The sequence below is a fragment of the Arachis stenosperma genome, chromosome 1 (genome assembly GCF_014773155.1).
Source record: "Arachis stenosperma cultivar V10309 chromosome 1, arast.V10309.gnm1.PFL2, whole genome shotgun sequence".
Taxonomy (NCBI): Eukaryota; Viridiplantae; Streptophyta; class Magnoliopsida; order Fabales; family Fabaceae; genus Arachis; species Arachis stenosperma.
The window spans coordinates 12,575,620-12,592,557 of record NC_080377.1 but is presented as its reverse complement, the minus strand read 5'-3'; the positions used below and the strand labels follow the sequence as shown (position 1 = coordinate 12,592,557).

The window sequence follows — 16,938 nt, the reverse complement described above, 5'->3', positions numbered from 1 at the left end:
AATAAAAGAAGTTTAAAAACCAAAATATCCCATTTAAAATTGTTTAAAATCAATTTGATTTTTCCTCTTTGTTTTTCTTTTCTGTTAGGTTCCGAACTTGAAAGCCAATTGATTTCTTGGCTAAGAAAAATAGTAATGAAGCATAGAAATAGAGAGAGTGAATGAGTGACGTTAATCTAAAAGAGGCACATTGCATTAAATGCGAGTTGGTTGATGGTAGTTTCATTCCACCTTCTCCCTCACCTTTCCCTTACTCCTTAAGCTTCACCTTCTAAATCTCTCTATATCTATATATCTTTATAAATAAATACATATAATACATTATATATTTATATCATATCATATAAGCCTATATATATAAATAAAGGTATAAGAATAGCAACAATAATTAATCTATCAAATAGAAAAACAGTGGTGTCACTACTACTACTACTAGCTAGCATTATTTTGCTTAATAACCAAGCTTGTGAGATCATAATATCATATCCTTCTTCATCAATGGAGTTTGTGACAGAAAATTCAAGTCCTTTGTTGGGTTCCTTTGTGGAGAGGGTGAACATGGTTGGCAGCCATGCCCTCTCTGCCATTGTTAGGAACATCTTCTCTGCCATCTTCACCTTCTGCTTTGCATTTGGTACTTCACTACTTCTTCATTAACTCAGCTTCAATTCTCTCTTTTAATTTCATTCTATTTAGCATTTCACATTCTATATTCTGAGTTTTTATTTGTACCTGTTATTTCACCTATTAAAACCAGGAATTCAACTAATTCAACTCGAAAAACTGTGTTTTTAGCAAATTCTTTTTCTTTTTAGTTTAGTAATGAACTCGAATTCAGAGTTGAATTCGAGCTCATTACTAAAAAGAGTTCTTTTGTTTACTGGGACATGGTACAAGGTTGTTTTTGGCATTTCTTAAAAGGTGGAAACACTAATGCACTTTTTATTTTATTGTTGAATAATGTACTTTGATTTGAATTTTGTGAGAAAAATCCAAACTTGGGATGTGGGCATTTGTTAGATTATTGTTCTGTAATTTGCAGTATTTTTGACATTTTTTTCATATTTATTTAGAATTCTTAATAATTGTGACACTTTTTGAGGTTAATACATACAAGGTTTTGATTTGAATTAATGAGGTTTGTTTTTTGTTGGCAGTGGGGACTTTGTTGGGGGCTATGACTGGAGCTTTGATAGGACAAGAGACAGAGAGTGGATTCATTAGAGGAGCTGCCATTGGAGCCATTTCAGGAGCTGTTTTTTCCATTGAAGTTTTTGAATCTTCTCTTGTTCTTTGGCAATCTGATGAATCTGGAATTGGCTGCTTCTTATACTTGGTGAGTTCTAGTTCACCATCCAATGTTGTAGTAATCCTTTAATTGGATCTTTAAATGGTTGAAGTTGGTGTGTTTGGACAACAAATTAAACTATTTCTTAAAATAATCAATTATATAATCCATGTATTTTGTTTTAATATCCACTTTATATCATCATTATACTTAGCATTAAGTGTTAATTGATACTCATTTTTAGATGTTCAAGTAGCATATCAATTATTGGATAATAAAATATTTAGTACCCTTGAGATTTCATATTGTTATCTCTTTATTCCTTATCAATGTATGTATTTAAATATAACTTTTTAGTTTGAAAATGTATAAAAGAAGGGTCTTTTAGGACAATAAAAAATCAATTAATAATCACCCAATAAGAATTTACATATCTAAAATTTAGAAAAGTATAGGTAAATAATTTATAATCAGCCAACTTTAAACAACTGCAATTAATAATTATTAATTTGTATTTTTAAAAAATAAAATTTAAATAATTACTAATTAACGATAATTAATTAATACAGAATGCAATTCAAAAATATTTGTTAGCTTGTTGTTAGTTAGATCCTGTTGATTACTTAACGAAATTGTTAAAATTTATATTGACTAAATTATAGGCTATTTTATTATTTTTTAATTTATTTATAAGAAAATAATATTAATAGATAAAAGAAAATATAATTGTGTATTGTATATATATAATCTAATGATGTTGAGTAAATGTGCATGCAGCTTGATGTAATTGCAAGCCTATTAAGTGGAAGACTTGTGAGAGAAAGGATTGGTCCAGCAATGTTAAGTGCTGTCCAAAGTCAGGTAATTTACTTGGTCCTAATTTCATAACCAATTTACAATGATGTTGACACACAAGTTTTTGTTAATGTAGTCTTATTTATATATATATCAAGGACAAAAGTGGATAAATGGACACCAATTCAAAAAACAAATAAACTTTTTTACAATGTAAAAAAAATATTCTAAACTTAATTTTAATACCCTCAAAGTATATAAAATTTTACTCAATTAGTGAATTTAAAAATTAATTTCTTTTGTTAATTGTCTCGGTAAAAAAAATTTACACTTGAGTATAAAAAATTAAATTTTAATATTCTTTTTTTGCTAACGCAACTTAATTATATATGCATGTGAGATTAACCTTAATTTCATTTTCAGATGGGTGCTGTTGAGATTAACTTTGATGATGTGCAAAACATCTTTGACACTGGTGGTGCAAAAGGCTTATCAAAAGATTCAGTTGAAAAGATCTCAAAGATCATAATTACAAGTGACAACAATGTTGATGCTTCTGGTGAAAAGGTTTCTTGCTCAGTTTGCCTTCAGGTTTGTTTTCACCTCATCTTTTTTTTTTTCTATAGTAATTAAAAGAGAAATAATTAACTTCTTTATTTGTCACTATTATTTTTTAGATTTAATTATTTTATTAGTCTTTATAATTTTACTAAATTTTTAATTAAGTCTATATATATATTTTTTCAATTTGGTCCCTACTTCCTATATTATTTTTAATTTTGTAATTAGGTTATTTTCATATCAAAAACATTAAAATTAACCGAATATTTCTCCTAAAAAATATGCGGTAAAAAATCTAATTAGATTTTTATAAATACATTTAATTTGCGAAAAAAATATTCAGTTAACTTTAAGATTTTTTACATTAGAAAATACCTTAACTATAAAATTAAAAGTAGTGTAGAGATTCAATTGAAAAGAAAAAATATAAAAATCTAATTACAAATTTGGTAAAATTATAGAAACTAATAGAATAATTAAACATATTTTTTATTAATATTAATAAAATTGAAAAGTTTTTAAGTATATCAATATATCGGTATTTCAGTAAATTTTAATCATTGATCTTAATTATATATATTATTATATATATTTTCTATAATTAAAATCAATGATTAAAAATTACTGAAACACTAATATAGCGGTACACTTGAAAATTTTCCAAAAAAATTATATATACAGAGATAGTATTTGGATTGAGTTTGGTATATAGAAGTTACTCACTTTTGTGGTTAGATCATACCTACAAAGTGTGTTGTTGAGCTTATAAAAGTGTTATGAAATTGACATTATGAAATTTTGTGATTTTTTTTTTTCTTTTCTCTTCAGGACTTTCAAATTGGAGAAACAGTTAGAAGCTTGCCCCATTGCCATCACATGTTTCACCAACCTTGCATTGACAAGTGGCTCATAAGGCATGGATCTTGCCCTCTATGTAGAAGGGATCTGTAATTTTTGTACATGTATGTGGAAATTAAAAAAAGTACAAGCAGTCAGAAAAAAAAAGAAGGATATTTCATTGTTTATATGCGCATTTAATTACTTGTAGGAACATATATACTCAGGGTACATTGTTGTAAAATTCCCTCCCAATGCCATTTATGAGTGGCACCAATATTGTACCAAATTAGTGAAAAGAAAATTTTGGCATTAAATAGAGTCTATTATATTTATTATATTCTTAAATTAAATAATTTTAAGACATAATATTAGAATTTTTATAATCAAAATATTTTTAAATTTGATTTTTGTTAATATTAATAGAAATAATTTTAGCCTAAGACAACAGAAAAAGAAAAAAAAAGTATCAATTTAAAAGTAATTTTTATGATAATAATTTTTTATATATTAATTTAATTTTGATCCATTATTATTGACTTATTGTGAAAGAATTTCTTATTATATATCGTCTAAGTATGTATTTATGTTGATATATCAAAGTAATTAATTAACTCGCACACAATTGGTTAATTGTTGTCTTAAATGTTAGTAGAAATATTAAGTATAGAGAATTAATTTTTAATTAGTCAATTAACATTAGTAAATTTTTTTATTGTAAAAGTTATTTTTTGACTCCTACTTTTTGGACGAGTTTAGAATTTACCATTAAAATTTAGATTTTGAAATATAAAATTTAGAGTTTAGTTTAGGATGTAAAATTTAAGATAAAAAAATTTAAAAATTGATTGGAAAAAATTAACTCCCTAACGAATTAAATTCATATTATTCTTTTGTGATAAGGATATATGAATATGTGATTAGATAAATGGTGTATGTGAGTTTTATGCCCAATTTTACCTACTAAATATTAACATTCATTTATTTTTCAAATTAGCAATGTGAAATTAGCTAGTCATCTTAATTGTTTAATTAAGGTCTTTTTATAGAACTTTAGCTAAGCTGAGTTTTAGTCAATTTATATTAAGGTCCTTTTAAATGATAAGACTTTAGCTAGTTCAAGTTGAGTTTGCCCGTGAATTTACTCAAATATTGAAAATGTTTAATAATAAAAAAATATTAACAAAAAATTGTCAAAATTTATCTTATTTAATATTTATTAATTATTGTAATAATTAATAAATATTAAATAAGACAACTTCAGATTTTTTTTTTCTCTTTAGTGTTATGATTCAAATATATACTTGTGGTACAATAGAGAGGGGAAAGAAAAAACATAATATTTAAGAACATTAAAAATTATGAAACTAGGTCAATGCGAGTTGTTTTCACAATTATTTAACTTCCATAATCATCATAAAGAGTCTTTTAATGCTTTTTAATAAAGCAAAGAAATTTGCATGAAACTAATTATTAAATTGAAGTGCATCACAATCATAATTAACTCAGGATATATAATATTGAACCGAGAAAAATGATAAAAATGGTCAATGCTATTTTACCATCTCTAAAATAATATGTAAGTTATTTTCTTTGTCATATTTTAATTGTGTGTTTATTTTAATTTAAGTTATTTTTTTCATTCTTTCGTCGTTGTTGCGTCTCCTAAGTATCACCGTCTTATTAGTGTTTCGTTTTCTCTTCTCAAATCATTTTTCTATAAAAGGTATTCCAACTATCTCTAATTGCGTTTACCCTCCAAGCATCATTGTCTCATTGGGTGTCTTATTTTCTAAACCCAAATCATTCTTTCAGAAAAGGTATTCCAACTTTCTCTAATTACGTTTACTCCTCTCCATTGTATTCTTTCGTCTTCGTCGTTAAGCCGCCTTTCAAGCATCACTGTCTTATTGGGGTTTTGTTTTCTCTTCTCAAATCATTTTTCCAGAAAAGGTACTAATTCTCGTTAAAATAAACATCCAATTAAAATATGACATATCATAGATGATAACTTACATATTATTTTAGAGAGGTTAGGATACATTCACCTAATTATAATAATAAATAAAAAGAAAAAAAAGTGAGAAGAAAGAATAAAAGTGGATTAGATGCTATGAAAAGAAGAAAGAATAAATAATAACATGGAGTAAATAAAAGTGAGAAGAAATATCCAAAAAAAAAGAAAAGAAAATGAGTAGTGGATTTAAAGTATAAAATTTCGGGGGTGTGCAAGTAGTTTTTCTTGAAAAATGTTAGGTGATTATTATTTTTCTATATATATTTATCTTATATGTAAATTAATACTAACCAATTTTTTTTTTTGGTAAAAATATTGGGCTTCTAGCATTCACTTTTTCGTTTACAAACTATTATACAAGAGGGCAAATATATATGCTTGGAATGGACAATTAGATTGAATTATTTTATTGGATTGAATCATTCAAATTAAAAATAAAATAAAATAATAAATATTACTTTTTCATGCTAAGTACGTAGTAGTAATTTATAATTACCTCCATCTATCTGAATTATTACTACCTACACTATGATACTTTAAAAGATATTATTGTTGTTGTCAAATATATAATTATTTATGTATTTTTTTATTAGTTTAATCTCTTAAAAAAAATTTATATTGTAACATGATATTAAAACTTCTAATATTATAAATCTGAAGTTGTATCTTTGTAAAAGAAAGAATTTCAGCACTACTCTATTATGCCATCAATTTTGTGAGGCTCAAACATTTGTTGCTTTCGTCAATACATTATTACTTATAATTACTCATATTGTGCCATAGCTTTTTTTTATATAGTTAGAATTATGTAATGGGAAAATATAGTATCTACAAATAAATAAATAAATAAATAAATAAAGAAGTGATGAGTTTGGTATAGTACTAGGCGTGGAAATCATGAAGCATTATCCAAAACATGCGAATGAGACTTTTCCTTTTTCACGTTTAAATCACATGGATCATAAGTTGATAGCCTTTAATTTATTCATGGTTGTGAATATATATTTAATGAACCTTTCTCTTTAGAATTTAATAATTTCTATGTAATATCAGTAAAAAAAGTTACATAAATATTCAATATCAATATTATTACACTTCTTTTCTCCTTAGTTACTTTCTAACACACACTCTACTCTATTCTTTTTTTGATTTTCATAATATTTCTCAACATGGGAGGATAAGGACTAATTTCGTTACGAATCAAAGTTTCGTTTAAGAATTTGTCATTGATCAATGAGTTATTGCATGTACAATATGAGATTTGAATCTCTAACACTTACTTAAACAGACTAATGAACTAATCACTCGACTAACTTAACTTGGTTACATATACTCTACTCTATTTTTTTTTTTTTGGACATTGTACTATTTTTGGACATTGTACTATACTCTATTTGAGTAACCATCACGCTCAAAAGCTGCTAACATGATTTTTTAATTGTTTTTGGACAGGGTCTACTTGGCTGTCCTCCTCAAAATTTTTGAATCATTTTAGCAACAGATTGAAATCCAACAAACCTAATATATTGGACACACACAAAATGCAATCAAAGTATCAAACTCTGCTTTTGTATTCATCTTAACACAAAGCACAATAAAATATTCATCAGTCCAGTTAAGCCCACAAAGGACAACCACAATTGACCCACATTTCTTCCACTTGACTTCTTTTTTTTCCCTCTTTTTTTACTACTGCTTTCATCATGGATGACTTTTGGGGTGTAGTTTGTTTCCCATCTAATTAAAGATATATAAATATAGTCAAGATTCAAATAAATTAGACTTAAATTGATGCTTAATAAATCATATATGCATGTATTATAAGATAATTAAAATTAAAAATTATTATTACAAAAAAATTAACAAATAAATTAGTAAAATTAACTTTTTTGTGAGATTCAAATCTAATACTTATAAATGAGAATAAAAAAAATATGTCATTTGAATTATAATTTGTTAACGGTTAAATTAGGTGGAAATTCATGTATAATCGATTTTATGTAAAATTAATAACTAAGAGTTGTTAGATAATTTAATTAATTTAACTAAATTTTTATCTGACAAATTCTCAATTATCAACTTCATGTAAAATTAACTTTTATCTATTAACTTTATATAAAGTATAACTATACCTAATTATCTTCCAATAAACATTAGAGCTACCAAACTTGAAGGCGCGCCAACCTTCACCCGCACGCCACCGGTCACCGCTGTCCGTATACCGAACACCTGTCCACACCCAATTGCTTCTGCCCCCTCCGCCTCAGCCCCCATCCACGTGGCATTCAAACTTTAGGTTCAAATCTTCCCACTCACTAACTCATTAAAATATTTTAAAAATTTTAAATAAAATAAATGAAAACTCAGGTGAAGTCGACTTTACGTAAAGTTAATGTCTGAAAACTATTAGATAATTTGACTAAATTTTTATCTAATGGCTTTGAGATATCAATTTCACGTGAAATCGACTGCAACGGAATTTTCACCAATAAAATATGAGTAGTGCTAGGGAGCCAATGGACTAAATATACAATGTGTTCACCAAGAATCGAACTCTTGACCTTTCGGATCTAGAACACTAATACCATATCTGAAACCACTCATCCCAAAAGCGTAACTTGACAGAACAATGTAACACTAATAATCATATCTCTAATACTTCCTAAACCTCCATTCTGCGCTTAGACTATTGGCTCCCTAGACTTTCTCATAAAATATATATTTCAATTGATGCGGAACGAAGCAACTCAGAGGGAATCGCAGTAACAGAATAATAAACAAACTAAACTAAAACTGAACCAATAACAGAGTAGGGGTGCGTAATGCGCATCGCAGTTCCAACGACGACGACGACTTCCATGGCCGGCGACGAGAGACAAACTTCTTACCGTGTTCTGGCGGATCGGTGTCGGACACTGGAGGAGGAACAAGCCAAGCTCAGGGAACAGTTCCGCCAACTCTTGCAGGAGAAGGAAGAGGAAGAAGAAGAAGTGGTGGTTGCAGATTCAACGCTGCGTTTTCTTTCGGGGAACTTCTTCTCGGATAGTCCGTACGCTAGCGTGTTGAAATGCATGGGACACGCCGTTCATGTCTACAGAGCTTCCTCCGGTGAGATCATATATTGGTAGGTGATTTACTAATTTCAGATCATAACAGTAACTAACTAACTAACTAAATAACTGACTATTCTTTGATTCGCTTTCCTTTTATTCACTATATGCTATGCACTACTTTCTAATGAAACAGTTGCAGCTGTGAATTGCATACTGTAGATACAAAAAGAGTATATCGCGTACAAGTTAATCGATGCGAAAAGTATTTTGCATTAAGAATTTACCTTTTGTTGTGAATTATTCTTGATTTAGATTTTCCAAGAGTGATTTTGAGTTGAATATAGACGTTTCATTTTAGGAATCGTTCAGCAGAAACACTGTATGGATGGAAAGACTATGAAATCATTGGTCAAAGAGTTGCTAAGTTCCTTGTTACCGAAGAGTGTTATGAATCTCTGCAGAATATTCTAGAAAGGTTGATCAGAGGAGTTCCATGGTCTGGAAAGTTTCCTTTCAAGAAGAGATCTGGTGAAGTATTCATAGCAATAGTGACTAAAACTCCTCTTTATGAGGATGGCGAGCTTGTTGGTATTATCACTGTTTCTAGTGATGCCGCTGTATTTAACTCAATGGATTCAGAAAATAGAAGTTACCAACCTGGTAACAATGGCAAAGCTGGAGGACAGAGGATAAATTTCAAAAGAATTCAGTGGCCTCCACGACCGTTGATTGCATCATCTGTCTCTAATCTGGTTCTCCTCTTAAGCTTCATTAATACAGTTTTTTTTTTTTTAATTTCATTATTCTCTTTGGACTTCCATCACTTTTGCTGAAATTATATCATAGAACCTAGTCTTTATATCTACCAGGCATCAAAGATTCTCCTAAATCGGCAACGGCATCCGGATGATGCATTTTCCAGGAATACTACAACAGATGGAGATGAAGAAAAACACAGCATTCATGTATGTCTCCATTCTGCTTGAAGACTTTTGGGATTCTGGGTTAGCTTTTTTGGTATTATAATAACTATTTTTTAAAAAATTTTCTTTCTAATTTGGATTCAGGAAAAAGAACGTCATTCTAGTCATCAGAGAAGTGAAAACAGAACTTTTAGGGAGGCGTCCGAGAAGGTTAAGTCTACTATTGTAAGTTAATTTGAATTTGTGAATTCTGCTTTGTATATCAGTCTTTGTGTGGTTAATATATGGTTTAATCACTTCAGGCAGCCAGAGTCCTAGCCAAGCTACAAACAGGGGGAAGTGAAAAATGTGGGAAGGATGATGGAAGCATTAAAAGTAATTGCACAAATGATTGTTCCGGAAGTAAGAGAGTGAATAATGAGGGTGATTCTTCTGGAGGCTCAGTAGCTTTAACTCCACGCAAGGATGGTGCTAATGAAGAGGATAGAGAAGTAAATATTCATAAATATAGTTCTTTTTGGGATAGCACTATAGCGGATACAAATATTTGTGCACAAAGAACATTCACTGTTCTCAAATTTATTTCTGTAGAATCTTTCTTAAGGGAGTACATTGAATGTTTTGGTTCTCCCTTTTCCTAGGACCCATTGTTAAGATTACACTGCAAATTTAATCCAAAGAAAAAGGAACAAGAAGCTATAAATATGGTGATAGAAGATGAAATGAAAAAGCAACAAGAAGGACTGCAATTGCAAAGTACACGAGAAAGCACTGGCAGTAATGGAGGCAGTAATGGAAGTTCATCAAGTAAGGGTGACAATGAGTCAAACTCTATTGTGAAGTCTGAAATCCATTGGGAAAACCTTCAATTAAGAGAGGAGATTGGTCAAGGTAGTTGATTCTGTTGTGCATTTTTATGATTCCTTTATGCTATGTTGAGGAGTTGAAATGCTGAGACACTTCTATCTTGTTGAAGCAGTCCAATACAATTTCCGTTTGCACATATTATCAGTTAAATATTTTGATTCCAGACCTCATTATGTTTTTTCTTTATGTTGCAGGGTCTTATGCAGTTGTGTATCACGGAATATGGAATGGATCGGTAATAATTCAACGTATTCTTTTTATTGTCTTCGTAGGAGTATTGATTTGGCATCTACTGATGTGCCCTATATTCTTGATATCAGGATGTTGCTGTCAAGGTTTACTTTGGGAATGGATACACAGAGGAGACCTTACATGACTACAAAAAAGAGGTATAAGAATTTAAGTTTCATTTTATATTTGCCTGATTGAGAAAGAAAACAGCTCATTCCGGAATCTGTGTGCTTACTTCAGATTGATATAATGAAGAGACTAAGACACCCTAATGTATTACTTTTCATGGGAGCAGTATATTCGCAGGAAAGGCTTGCCATTGTAACAGAACTATTACCTAGGTAAGTGTTAGAGCATGTTATATTGAATGTAAAATAAGTTGTGCTTACTTAGATGCACAAAAGTATCATGCATCTATTAGGTTTTATTTTTATTATTTTTTTTTTTGTCATCATGTAATAGATATGTGAATTATTGAATATGAAAGTATCAATCAGTACGTGCATAAAATCCCTATCAATTTCTACTTTCTTTGAGAAAATTTGAGGAGCATCTTACATTGATTTTATTGAACTTGGTAGGGGAAGCCTTTTCAAAATTCTTCACAAGAGTAATCAGCCACTAGATATCAGAAGGCTTTTAAGGATGGCTCTTGATGTTGTGCGTTTCCTCTCTCTCTCAAACACCACATTCATAAACGGATATTAAGAACTAGCTGATGGCTTGCTGAACCTTAATTGTTGCAATGTTATCAATCACATCATTGCTTACTGCAGGCTAAAGGTATGAATTATCTTCATCATAGAAATCCACCCATTGTGCATAGAGACCTAAAGTCTTCTAATCTGCTTGTTGATAAAAACTGGACTGTCAAGGTAATTCATTGCTTGGATATTCATTCAGTAATCCCGGGGAGATTGAATACCTACCTGGAGAACAATGATATTTGGTTTTTTACCCTTAGGTTGGAGACTTTGGTTTGTCAAGGTTGAAGGATTCAACTTTATTGACTTCAAAAGGAAGAGGCACTGTAATGATATCTCTCATCTTTTCACTTTGTAGATCCAATACATACGGCTTAAATCATTTTAGTTTTTCATCAATGTGTTTTTCTGTCAAAATGCAGCCTCAATGGATGGCCCCTGAAGTCCTACGAAATGAGCCTTCCAATGAAAAGTAATTCCCTGGAGCTAAGTTCTATAGATACTGCTCACTGGGGGAAGTTTTCAGGAAACTTTCTGAGAAGTGAATTTTATTCTTTTGTTTCTTGTCGCTTATTAATTGCTTGCTTGAGGAATAGCTCAATCAGTCAGCTTGAATCTCTTCACAACTTGCAACCTTATATTTGATGAGGAAGTGATAATATATCAGTCCTTAGTTTTGTCCCTTATCCCTATCATCGCCCTACATTCGCAATTTCAAAATATCCTGATGTGATCATTTTCGGATTTTCCTTTCTATTTTACACAGGTCGGATGTGTATAGTTTTGGTGTCATCCTCTGGGAACTAATGACTCAGTCCATTCCGTGGGAAAATTTGAATTCTTTACAGGTTCCTTTCTCTCTTTCTCTCTTGGTGACACACATGCCAGGAACTTTGATTAAGTGTAGATGGTTTAATTAAAATGATGAACATATATCATTGAATTAAACATGAAGATAACAAACCTCTGAAGTCATCTTGCCATAACTGCTGTATTTCACTTGAAAGGTGGTTGGAGTAGTAGGATTTATGGATAGAAGACTTGAGCTTCCGGAAGGGCTTGATCCCCAAGTGGCATCAGTCATTCGTGACTGCTGGCAAAGGTGCTTCCATAATATTCACCACCTCTTTGGTTGGTAGTTTTCCTTCAAACTCAACTAAAAACATGACTTATGTTAAATTTGAGCAGTGACCCAGAACAACGCCCATCATTTCAAGAGCTAATACAGAGAATGATGTTCCTTGTTAACAAAGTAAACGCAGTGTCAATTAGGAGAAATTCAGAATCATAAACTTGTTACGTGGTCTGGGTTTATGAATAGCAACTGAAAAGTCCTAGCCGAACAAAATTGAGCGCAACAGAACATCCTTCCTAGTTCCTTCCAATATGAGAGAATTGGAAGACTTTGAGAAGAATAGCTGGTTGATCATTGTGATTCTTGTCACTCATGTAGTTATGGATTCAAAGTGACTTGAGATGATGCTGACCAATGACGGGCGCCTTCCATGAAAGCCAAGAATCGAATTGAACCCATCTTCATCATTCACAGAGAAATGCTAAATTCAAACTAGAACATAGAATGCATAGAATGTACAAGCTAGAACATAGAACATAGAATGTACATTCCTTACTTCGAATGGAATAATTCAGAAGTTAATGGTTGAACCTATAAATTAGTCATACTAATACAATGTCATGTATTTATTGCTATTCAATATCCAAACATTTGAGTCAAGCGTTCTAGTTGGAACGCATGATCCATTTAACTACGTGAACTTTTTTGCTAGAAATGGTTGCATTCATGTGATTATATTCACATGTACGTTGAAGTTAAAAGAGATGTCCAAGTTTCACATGTGGCTAAGGCCTAAGGTTCAATAATCAATCGATGGGGAACTCAACAATCCTAGTCCAAACAAAAGTTCTAGACCGCATTATTCTATATATTATTCTACTCCATGCATTGCTATGCTTTGTTCTTTTTCTTTCCCTCTTGGATTTTTCCTCTTATTGTGAAGCATATAGCATAAATATGATTAAATGTTGGAACAAGTCCAAGATGAGTTGGAAACTTGTAATGGTGTTGAACATGTCAAAGGTCCAGTTGATGATGACCACTTGGCTATAGTATAATTGGCCTTCCTCTCCTAAAGTTATATTGCTACATAATTTTTTTTTTTTTTTTTTGGCTAGATTTTATTAATGTGCTTGAATTTATATAAAGATCTTTCATTTTTCTTTTATAGTCTAAATAATTATGTAATTTTGGGATAAGTGATAGTTAGATAAAGTCTTCTCCAAAACGACTATAAGATTTAAATTTTTGATACTGTAAAGTAAAATCTACTTAGAACATAATCCAATAATATCATTAACTAATCACTTCTGATAAGCTAAAATGGTTATGGATGAACTATAAAAAATTACTGCCTTAATATTTGAATCTTTGATATTGTAAGTAAAATTTAATTGGAACATAATCTAATAATATCATTATAACAAATCACTTTTCGAAAGCTGGAGATATATGCCAGTAAAAAAGGAGCAACGTAAGAGTTGGATAGTGAAATTTTTTTCAGTTATATGGATTATTTGGCTAAGACGGAATGACGTTATATTTCAGAGCAAGACAACAGGAGTTGCAGATTGTGTGGATCAAGCGTTTACATATGCTACAGAGTGGTGTAATAAATAACTCACGTTGTCGATGGCCATGCTGGAGATGACCTAGGAGTTGTTGTAATTTATATCCCTCGTCTATCTGTACTTGCTCCACTAGAGTGTTGAACTCTTTCTTTCCAAAAAAAAAATCACTTTTAAGTGTATGAAGCTAAAATGGTTATGGTCATGAAGTATCTTTTTCTAAAAACGTAAGCTGTTACATGCCTTCTTATTGTTGTGAAATAAATAAAAGATATATTAAATATAAAATAAAGATGTATAAATAGAAGATTCTAACGTTAAAATAATTAGCTCAATAATGCTTTATATATATATATATATATATATATATATATATATATATATATATATATATATATATATAAAGATAGAAATGAGTATAAAAGTAAAGAGAGAGAATTGCATTTGCTTTTGTTTTATTGTTGCTGTGTGTCTCTCATTCGTAAGATGGCTTCTATATATATAGGCAAATGAAGTTTGATTTCCAACTTCATTCAGTATTGTAAATGAAAATCAACCGCCCATATTAATGGGCATTCAATTTAATCTTATCGCAACACTCCCCCTTGAATGGCCATTTAGGATTATTGCCTCATTAAAACCTTACTAAAGAAAAACCCAGTGGAAAAAAAAACTTTAGTGAAGGAAAAAGAGTACAATATCCTTTAGTGATGGGAACTGCCTCATTAAAAACCTTGTCAAGGAAAACCCAATGGGAAAAACCTGACCAAGGAAAAAAGAGTACAGTCTCCCCCTCTTGTCGACACATCATTTAATGTCTCGAAATCGGCACATCCCAATCTCATGTACCAATCTTTCAAAGGAGGATTTTGGGAGTGACTTTGTGAATAAATCTGCCAAATTGTCACTTGAGCGAATCTGTTGGACATCAATTGTCCCTTGATTTTGAAGATCATGGGTGAAGAAGAATTTGGGAGAAATATGCTTAGTTCTATCACCTTTGATATATCCGCCTTTAAGTTGAGCAATACATGCTGCATTATCTTCAAACAGGACAGTTGGAGCTATCTTATGATCAATTAGTCCACATGATGACAGAATATATTGAATCAGACTCCTCAGCCAAAAACACTCACGACTAGCTTCATGAATCGCCAGTATTTCGGCATGATTAGAGGATGTTGCAGCAATCGTCTGTTTCGTGGACCTCCATGATATAGCTGTTTCACCATATGTAAACAGGTATCCTGTTTGAGATCTCCCTTTATGTGGATCAGACAAATATCCAGCATCTGCATAGCCAACTAATTGTGACTTGGATCCATAGGGATAAAACAATCCCATATCAACCGTCCCATGAAGATATCGAAAGATTTGTTTGATTCCACTCCAATGTCTTCTGGTTGGAGAGGAACTATATCTTGCTAGTAAATTCACAGCAAATGATATGTCAGGTCGCGTATTATTAGCAAGATACATTAGCGCTCCAATGGCACTAAGATATGGTACTTCAGGACCAATGATATCTTCATTCTCTTCTTTAGGACGGAATTGATCATTTTCCACATCCAAAGATCTTACGGTCATTAGGCTACTTAATGGATGTGACTTATCCATATAAAATCTTTTCAAGATCTTTTCTGTGTATGTTGTTTGATGAATGAAGATACCACTTTTTATATGTTCGATCTGCAGGTCGAGACAAAACTTAGTCTTTCCAAGATTTTTCATCTCAAAATCTTCTTTTAGAGTTTTTATAGTTGTTGGAATCTCTTCAGGAGTCCCAATGATATTTACATCATCAACGTACACAGCAATTATAATGAATCCAGAAGCAGTTTTCTTTATGAAAACACACGGGCATATATCATCATTCTTGAAACCGTTTTTGGCCAGATACTCAGTAAGACAATTATACTACATTCGTCCAGATTGCTTTAGACCATATAAAGATCTTTGCAATTTGACTGAGTATAACCCTTGCGAATATTCATTGGATGGTTTAGATATCTTTAGTCCTTCAGGGACTTTCATATAGATATCCCGATCTAACGAGCCGTATAAATAGGCTGTTACCACATCCATTAAATGCATATGCAGTTTATGATATGCAGATAAACTGACCAAATAACGCAATGTTATCACATCCACTACAGGGGAATACGTTTCTTCATAATCTATACCAGGCCTTTGTGAAAAACCTTGTGCCACAAGTCGGGCTTTGTAGCGCACAACTTCATTTTTCTCATTTCGTTTTCTCACAAATACCCACTTATATCCAACAGGTTTTACATCTTCAGGTGTACGGACTACAGGTCCAAAGACTTCACGTTTTGCAAGTGAGTCTAATTCAGCCTTCATGCATGGCTTCTTTCTATTTTAGCCAATCATTCCTTTGTCGACATTCTTTAACTGATCTTGGCTCAAGATCCTTACTTTCATGCATGATATTTAATGCCACGTTATATGCAAATATTTCATTGACGATTGTCTTATTTCGGTCTCATTTCTCTCCTGTAAAGACATAATTTATCGAGATCTCGTCATTTTCACAATTTTCAGGTACCTGAACGTCTTCTGGCGTTATATCAGAATTTTAGACAACTGCAGGTGTCTCTACTATGTCTTTTTCAACAGGAATATTATTTACCTCTTTTCTCTTTTGAGGATTTTTGTCTTTGGAACCGACAGGCCTGCCACGCTTCTGGCGTGAATTTGCTTCAGTGGCTACTTGTCCTACTGGGACATTAATTCGAATTGGGGCATTTTTCACTGGTATATAATATTTAGTTATCCTCTTTGTATCGAAAAATGCATCAGGCAATTCATTTGCTATTCTTTGCAAATGTATAATCTTTTGAACTTCCAGTTCACATTGCCCTGATCGAGGATCTAAATGCATCAACGATGATGCATTCCAGTTAAGTTCCTTTTTAGGAAGTTTATTCTCTCCCCCTAATGTTGGAAATTTTGATTCATCAAAATGACAATCCGTAAACCGGGCTTTAAATACATCTCC

At 31.2% G+C, this 16,938-nt stretch overlaps 2 protein-coding genes across 9 annotated transcripts; both read left to right on the top strand.

Moving 5' to 3' along the window:
• The first annotated feature begins 365 nt into the window (after window positions 1–365).
• Window positions 366–3,758, top strand: LOC130945917 (NEP1-interacting protein 2-like). Its single transcript, XM_057874609.1, has 5 exons — window positions 366–634; window positions 1,158–1,336; window positions 2,066–2,149; window positions 2,507–2,674; window positions 3,473–3,758. The coding sequence occupies exons 1-5, from the start codon at window positions 499–501 to the stop codon at window positions 3,593–3,595; spliced, it is 690 nt and encodes a 229-aa protein (XP_057730592.1). The 5' UTR covers window positions 366–498; the 3' UTR covers window positions 3,596–3,758.
• Window positions 3,759–8,259: 4,501 nt separating this feature from the next.
• Window positions 8,260–13,066, top strand: LOC130969426 (uncharacterized). Of its 8 annotated transcripts, none has more exons than XR_009081852.1 (16): window positions 8,260–8,622; window positions 8,910–9,303; window positions 9,421–9,516; window positions 9,619–9,699; window positions 9,777–9,965; window positions 10,116–10,365; window positions 10,536–10,576; window positions 10,662–10,730; window positions 10,813–10,913; window positions 11,154–11,232; window positions 11,349–11,447; window positions 11,537–11,597; window positions 11,699–11,748; window positions 12,043–12,124; window positions 12,284–12,378; window positions 12,465–12,521. XR_009081852.1 is itself a non-coding variant. In XM_057895157.1 (16 exons), the coding sequence occupies exons 1-16, from the start codon at window positions 8,321–8,323 to the stop codon at window positions 12,565–12,567; spliced, it is 2,097 nt and encodes a 698-aa protein (XP_057751140.1). In that variant the 5' UTR covers window positions 8,260–8,320; the 3' UTR covers window positions 12,568–13,066. The 8 variants fall into 8 exon arrangements, 6 of the variants coding, with proteins under 6 accessions (XP_057751140.1, XP_057751132.1, XP_057751122.1 ...); XM_057895157.1 differs by having other exon boundaries at window positions 11,537–11,602; window positions 12,465–13,066; XM_057895149.1 differs by having other exon boundaries at window positions 9,619–9,684; window positions 11,537–11,748; window positions 12,465–13,066.
• The last annotated feature ends 3,872 nt before the right edge of the window (window positions 13,067–16,938 follow it).

Excerpts from the sequence above, each read along its gene's own strand:
- LOC130945917 (XM_057874609.1), top strand. The coding sequence starts at position 499 with ATGGAGTTTGTGACAGAAAATTCAAGTCCTTTGTTGGGTTCCTTTGTG. Across the intron at positions 1,337-2,065 it reads TTGGCTGCTTCTTATACTTG|CTTGATGTAATTGCAAGCCT; the intron begins GTGAGTTCTAGT and ends ATGTGCATGCAG. Across the intron at positions 2,675-3,472 it reads CTTGCTCAGTTTGCCTTCAG|GACTTTCAAATTGGAGAAAC; the intron begins GTTTGTTTTCAC and ends TTTTCTCTTCAG.
- LOC130969426 (XM_057895139.1), top strand. The coding sequence starts at position 8,321 with ATGCGCATCGCAGTTCCAACGACGACGACGACTTCCATGGCCGGCGAC. Across the intron at positions 9,517-9,618 it reads AAGAAAAACACAGCATTCAT|GAAAAAGAACGTCATTCTAG; the intron begins GTATGTCTCCAT and ends ATTTGGATTCAG. Across the intron at positions 9,700-9,776 it reads AGAAGGTTAAGTCTACTATT|GCAGCCAGAGTCCTAGCCAA; the intron begins GTAAGTTAATTT and ends TAATCACTTCAG.